General features: G+C 47.5%; 1 protein-coding gene across 1 annotated transcript in view; it reads right to left on the minus strand.

The window, feature by feature from the left end:
• The window catches only part of LOC103585593 (Y+L amino acid transporter 1-like), a 2621-nt gene extending 1344 nt beyond the window's left edge, over nucleotides 1–1277 (minus strand). Inside the window, exons 1-2 of the mRNA XM_008566603.1 lie at nucleotides 1238–1277; nucleotides 595–1137 (exon numbers count right to left, since the gene is read on the minus strand). Coding sequence (XP_008564825.1) covers nucleotides 595–1137; nucleotides 1238–1277 — 583 coding nt within the window. The remainder of the gene's footprint in view (nucleotides 1–594; nucleotides 1138–1237) is intronic.
• Nucleotides 1278–7420: the final 6143 nt, after the last annotated feature.

Consider the following 7420-nt stretch of genomic DNA (forward strand, 5'->3'; position numbering starts at 1 on the left):
TCCCGCCGAGGGTTCGGATCCCACATACAGACCAGCCGCTCACTGGCTGAGCGAGGTGCGGGAGCAACACCGAGGGTTGCGATCCCGTTGCCGGTCCCGGTCCGGTACGGGAGCAACACTGAGGGTTGCGATCCGTTGCCGGTCACGAAAAAAGACAAAAAAAGGAAGGAAAAAAAAAAAAAGTAGATCTGTAAGTAGAAAAGAATATCACTTACAAATCCTGCGGGGAGGAGCACACTGTAGAATTATATGTAGAATGGTATGATCCCATTTTTGCAAAAGACTGAACAAAACTACATCTCTTGAAGGAGTAAGAAAAAAAAAAATCAGTAAGAACATGTAAACTGCTAATGGTGCTTACCATGGGAAGTTGGGGGAAAGGTGAGTTGGGGAGGTTTTGTTGTTTTTTGTGTGTGTTTTTAAACACTGTGGTACTGTTTGAATTTTCACACAAAGCATACATTAATATAACCAAAAAAAATAGCTGTTGTCAGAAGCATTCTTTTCCATCCCATTCTTATTCCCTGACTGGACTCAAATCCCAGCCTCTGCCCAGGCCTCCACCCCACCACCTCCTGCCCCAGCCCCACTTACAGATGCAGGCAGCAGCCAGCAGGCGGCCAGCAGCATAGGGAGCAAAGCAGCTTGGGAAGAAGGGCTGCACCATGTAGTTGGCAAAGGTGATGGCAATGATGGCCTGGCTGGTAGGCTCAATGATCAGCAGGGAGGTCCAGAGTCGAATGAAGGCAAGGAGTCCCCCAAAGGCCTCCAGGATGTAGGCATAGCTGGCCCCAGATTTCTTAATGGTGGTGCCCAATTCCGCATAACAAAGAGCACCAAAGACAGAGAAAAGACCCCCAACAGCCCAGATGACCAGGGAGAGGCCAAAGGAGGCACTGTACATAAGCACGCCCTTGGGAGAGACAAAGATGCCTGAGCCAATCATGTTCCCCACAATCAGGCACACGCCATTAAGCAGCGAGATCTCTTTCTTCAGCTTTACTTGCTCAGATCCTGGACTGGCCCCATTGCCCAAAGGGGAAGCATCCACCTCATTCTGGGAGGCCACTTCGTACTTAATGCTGTCAACCATGGTGGAGGAGAGGAAAGCCTTCACCAGCCTCCTGGCATTGCCCTCTAAGGAAGAAAGAGGATGATACACATTGGGTGGCTAGCAATTACATAAAAACCCTCTCCCCCACACACAGGGGCCAGTATGGGCATCCCACCCACCCACCCACCACTTTAGAGATCTCTCCCTTAATTCCCACATCCATATAACCTCTTCTTCTCTACCTGCCTCATCAAAACGACCCCAATTTGAACTTTTGTGGGAAGGCACTCATTCCCCGAGAGAAAGCATCTGTTTCTCATCATTAGGACAGTGCTGCCCACCTAACCTACTAAATCCTGTTCTATCTGAGCTTGCTGTGATACAAGACAGGCATGGAGATAGTCTGGCAGCTCTCAGGTATAGTGGTTTGAGCCTGAGTGTTCAGCCTTACCCAAAAGAAGTCTGTCTTTCCTCCAATTTCAGTTTCACCTGTCACCTGTGCTGAGATGCAACATTAGGAACCAACCTTTCAAGCAACTAATCTGTGGGATCTTCTCACACTGCTGCTTCTTCCCCCAAAGACTCTAGCTCTGGTAAACCTAAAGGCTTTGGAAATCTTCTGCTGAGGGAAGACCCGTGGCTCACTTGGGAGAGTGTGGTGCTGATAACACCAAGGCCACAGGTTTGTATCCCTATATAGAGATGGCCAGTTAGCTCACTTGGGAGAGCATGGTGCTGACAACACCAAGTCAAGGGTTAAGATCCCCTTACCAAGAGGGAGGATGGAGGGAGGTTTCAGTGATGGGTCATAATAATCAACCACATTGTATATTGACAAAATTTAAAAATAAATAAACATATGAAGAGATTTTCAACATTTTATGTCATTAGGAAATTGCAAATTAAAACAATGCGATGCCACCAATACCTATTTTATTTATTTATTTATTTTTATTTATTTTTTAATTTTGTAAATATACAATGTGGTTGATTATTATGACCCATCACTGAAACCTCCCTCCATCCTCCCTCTTGGTAAGGGGATCTTAACCCTTGACTTGGTGTTGTCAGCACCATGCTCTCAAAAAAAAAAGAAAATTAAAAAAAAAAGATCCCCTTACCAGTCATCTTTTAAAAATAAATAAATAAATATAAATCAATTAATTAGTTTAAAAAATAAATCTGCTGGAAACCCACAACCATCCCCCTGCTCAAGGAGCTTTGGGTAGTATTCCTTAACAGCTCTCACCTGGAATCTTCAGTCCCGGCAAAGCTCAAGCAGTCCCACCCCACCCTGAAAGAAGACAGGTTATTCCTCTCTTTTTGTGGCTTTTCCTTTCCAGATACCTTTCCCAGTTTCTAGTATTTCAGGCCTCCTACCATCAATCCCCTCACGGCAGCATAGCTGCATCACCCAAAAAAGTATGAATTAGAGAAGGGTGATCCAAATGTACAGCAGAACCTAGAGATGATGGGAGGCAGCTGAAGACCACTCCCCATTCTGGAATAGCTGCTGGAGAGATACCACCCAAAGCCAAGGCAAGGAAACAGCTGAAGCCCAGCAGCAGATGCCAGGAAATACAGAGCAGGGGACAGCTGAGAGGAAAACAGGAGAGGCTAGTCAAGCAAGTGAAGAGATACTAGGGCAACAGGCACTCAGGAGAAGAAGTGATTGGACACTGCAGCGGAGCAAAGGGGGGTTGGGGGTGAGAGGACTAGCAAGGTGAGAGGGGATGAGGAGAGAGGGTGGGACACACACTCACTCCCTGGCCCTGGATATAAGCAGGTTCCCAAGGCAGTGGCCAGCAGCAGTTGGAGATACTTGTCCTCCAGGAAGGGCGGTCCAACTGCTTCTCCTCTTCAGCCAGCAGTGAAAGGGAATGCCAGACAAATGCCTATGAATTGAAGTCAAGAGGGCTGAGGGAGTGAGGGGAGAGGACAGGAGTGTTAAGCAATTGTCTGGGTCCAAGGTTCACTGGCCCTTCACATCTGCAAAAGGGGCAGCTAGGAGCTCTTGGCTCAGCACTTCCTGCAATAATAAGGCGCTTTCTCAAGAATCTCCTTTGTCAGCTCTGCTCCAGGACTTGGGGCCCAGAAGAAAGGACAGTCAGCTGGGTGCTTCTGTGCTGAGGACAGGGTGGTGGCAGAGAAGGAATGCACAGCCCTCTCTCTCTGTGTCCTCCATGCCCCACCCCAGCCTCACTTGTATCTTACCCCAAGCAATTAAGAAAGGTAGGAAGGTTGCACAGTGTGACTTGAAAGCCTTGTTCACATGCTGAGATTACAGGAAATGTAAGAGCTGTCCCTAAGCCCTTGTGACTGGGCGTCCTAAGAGGAGAACTCTGCACACTTCCCCATATGAAAAGATGGGTGGCCACCCCTAAACTTGAACCATTAGCCCAAAGTCTGAGCATCAAGCTACTTCAAAGGTAACAAGGCCAAGAAGTGAGATATGAAACAAATAAAAAGAAAAAATATGAAATAAAGAAGTGAGATCAAACCTCTAGCTGCATCCCCACCCCACCCACATGCCCTTTCATACTTAAGAAAACATACCAAGATCTTTGGGATAAACAAAAATTCCTATAAATACCTTCCCAAACACAAGTTTACTCCAATTACCTAAAAATATGGGGAAATAATAAGATTCACTGAGCTATCCTGTGTAGAAAGCCCAGAACAGGCGGAGGAAGTTGAGCATTTTTTGTAAATCATAGTTTATCTTTATAGTCTACTTGAAATCTGGTATCCCAGGAAATACACCCTATCCATTTGAAATCCAACTGTTCCTTCACACCCTCTAACCCTCTTGGTTTTTCTACAACCAAAGAATGGAGATCTAAACCCCCCTGGGAGACTTATCTCTACATCCTCCCATTCTAGCCCTTTAACTTTTTATTTAAATCGTAAGGGGGATCCTGGTGTTAGCTGTCCCAGAAATCATGCTTCTCCCAAGACAGCCTCACAAATATCTGAAATCCATCCAGAGGAGACTGTCCTTTTCTCCCAGTGCCCCACAAAATAATATAATGTAATAATAATAGCTAGCACTCGCTGTCCCAGAAATCATGCTTCTCCCAAGACAGCCTCACAAATATCTGAAATCCATCCAGAGTAGACTGTCCTTTTCTCCCAGTGCCCCACAAAATAATATAATGTAATAATAATAGCTAGCACTTATTGAGCACGACCTGGGTGTGAGACACTGCTAAGTGCTTAAATGCAATATGTCATTGAACCCTCCCTGTAGCCCTTTAAGTCAGGTACTGTCATCTGCCAGGGTGCCAAACTAGAGAGGAAGGCAGGTCAGCTAGATACCAAAGCCCACATTCTTTCTTCATCACAGAATTATACTATCTCTCCACCTTTCCATCCCTCTGACCTTCCTTTAAGACAGGAAACCACTTCTGGTGGCTCCCTAATGAATTACCTGGGGGAGGATGTGCTTAGATTAAAAAGAAAGCCTCCTCTGTCCTTCAGCCTGTAGTCCAGGCTAAAGGCTCCAACAAAGCTTGATGATCTCCCTCCTGGCTGCTCCTGCTCTTTCTCACCCTTTGCCAGAGTAAGGTAATGACAAGTACCCTTGGCAGTGCCGCTACTGCTAGGGTGCCCACTTCTAAAGTAAATAAAAACGCACAGAAATTATCATCATGCCTGCCCTTTTAAGACCAAATTCACTGGCACCAAGGAGTGGGCATGCATCCTAATGTGATGTAAAGAAAAGGAACAAAAGAGGAACAAAGGAAGGGAAAACTGTGAGGGAGCACGGGGAGAGAAGTGTACAAGGTATAGTTCCTGACTGCTGGTATCTGAAAAGTGAAGTCCTTTTCAAGGAGTCTTTAGACAGAAATCCACTGGGGGTAAAACTCACACTCCAGCATGCCCTAGTGGCCTCACCAGGAAGTGCTTTAAGTGGAATTTCCCTAGCCTACTTCAGTCAGGCTCACACAAGGAGAGACTGCATTCATGGAGAAAATGCCCCACTCTTTTCTCAACCACTGCCTAGCACCATGGGCAGGAAGGCACCATCTCTGGCAGCTCACATTCCTCCCTGAGACCCTGGGTCTTGGGCTAGTGCTTCTACCATTCATGCAGCCTGATATCAGCAGCACCCCCAGTTTCTCCTGAAGGGGCTCTCCCACCCCAGGAATTACAGGAGAAACCCTAAGACACAGCTGCACCCCTGTCATCTTCCCATCTGAGGTGTACTCATCTCTGAGGACCTAGTGAAGATTAGGACAACATACTCATCCTACAGCCTGTGGAAGAAGTTTCAGATTCAGGGGTTCAGGGAAGCAAGCGGCAGGGCCCCAAGCATGCAGTGCCTGACACAGCAGCCAGGGGAACCCCTGACCCTGATCCCAGCCTTGAATGGCAACACCAAAACACACTTCCTCCAGGAACCAGCATACAGTGCAGGGCCTTGGCTCCTCAGCCAAGCTCAGGGAGCTACTGTAAGAATATACTTTCTCCCCTAGAGACCCCATGCCCTGCCTTCCTGGCTCCAACTAGTCTGTGCTGCCTCCCCTAACAACAGAAACAGAAAACAGACACACTCTGGTATGGCTAGATTCCCCGATCACTCCAAGCTAGAAGCTCAGCTCCTCCCTCCCCAGTTCTCTATTTGTTTTTCTATTTTCCGCTATGGCTAAAACAATCCCTTTAATAAAAAGTGAAAAAAGAAAGAAATTGTTTACTCCTGTGGCCAGGGCTTCCATTAACAAAGGACTGAAGTCTCTGGGCAAAGGGCCCAGGGAGGGCCAAGTTTGGGGCCAGGACTCACCCTCCTCCAGCACTTCCCCTCTAGCCCACTGTCCCTCCTCTCCCACCTCTTACCTGTCCTGTGACCTCTGGGCAGGTACGGGGAGGAGGGGCTACCAGCGGGGAGGGGAAGGTGCTAGTTGGGGGAACCAGAGGTATGGCTCTTGCTGCAGCAGCTGTTGACTCTGAGAAGCAGAAAAGGCAGAGGGTGACGGGGACCAAAACGGAAAACAGGAAAACACATGTATGACTCTGGCCGGCAGCGGGGAGGGGCCAGGGGACGGGCTGGAGCTGGGAGTGCCTGGCCGGACCCAGAGGACCTTGATGCCTGCCACCTCCTCCCTTTCTCAATCCCCCACCCTTCTTCCTTATTGCCCTACATTTACTGAGCACTGAAGCTTTTCCCGTGATTTACAGAGCCCTCCTAAGACCCCTTACAACTCCCCTTTTCCCTCATTCCATTTCCTGCTCATCTTCCACACAGTTACTATCCTTAGTCCTGCAGAGGGCATATGATCCCATGGTTAGGGCAACAAAACTCTGCACTCCCATCTCAAGAGTTTCACTGCCATTTCAGCCCTTAAAGCAAGACAGGGAAGGTAATGCATACCAAGTAAGGCCACCTGTGGGGGTAGAGCCAAGCACATACACCCAAACACCAAGCAAGCCCACTCACATCTCAGATCCCCATTTGGTTCAGGAGATGTTGAAGTGTGTATCACCAGGTAAGAGCAACTGGGCCATGGCACCCTGGGTACCCCAGCTAATTAGCTGGTACCCCTTCAAACCAGTGTTATTCAAATATCTGTTGAACATTCACTTAGCAGAGATGGGGGAATACCTATTTTCCTAGAATAAAAACTGTAAGGCTCTTTCTTCATGTTTAAAATTAGAGATTATTACATGAATTCATCACATGCAATTTTCTCAGGCAGACAACTTCTTGGGAGGTATATTAAACCACTTAAAATGCAGACAATAGCATAAATCTCCCGTGGTCAGGGAGTGGCATTTCATAATGCATCGTGCATTTTCAGAATTCCAGCTGTGACTGCTGCCTTTAGGCAACTGTCAGCTGACTGGTCTCTGAGCTGCACTCTGCAACTTACACTTGTGTGTTGCAAAATTACTCCAGAGACAGGCGGTCCAGGTAAGGAGTCAAGGATTCTGTCTATGCCACTGGATGGGAGCCAACTTACATTTTACCAAGACATATGTCAGAATTCACTGGCACCAAATATCTGAATTACTCCAAGCATAATTTAGTGCTCTTTAGACCCAGGCTGCTACCCAGCTGGCCTCCCCCTTAATCGAACTCCGGGAGTCAGGTCCAAGTTGTGAGGAAAGTCCCAGAAAGAGAGACAGAAAGCTGTCCCTGTTGGCACTGGCCCCTGCCCTCTCCCTCAGTCCAGCTATACAAGCATTCTCCCACCTCATAGCTTTTGAAAGTTCTGTTCTCCCTGCCTGGAACATTCTTCCCTGTGATGTTGTTCATCCCCACTGTTATTGGTTTTTTGTCACCTTCCCCACTGTAAGCATCACAGGAGCTTTGTTCACCACTGTATCCCCCAGTGCAGGGTTCTTACAAACAGTAAATAAATGTTT

The sequence above is a fragment of the Galeopterus variegatus genome, unplaced genomic scaffold (assembly GCF_000696425.1).
Source record: "Galeopterus variegatus unplaced genomic scaffold, G_variegatus-3.0.2 Scaffold253, whole genome shotgun sequence".
Classification (NCBI taxonomy): domain Eukaryota; kingdom Metazoa; phylum Chordata; class Mammalia; order Dermoptera; family Cynocephalidae; genus Galeopterus; species Galeopterus variegatus.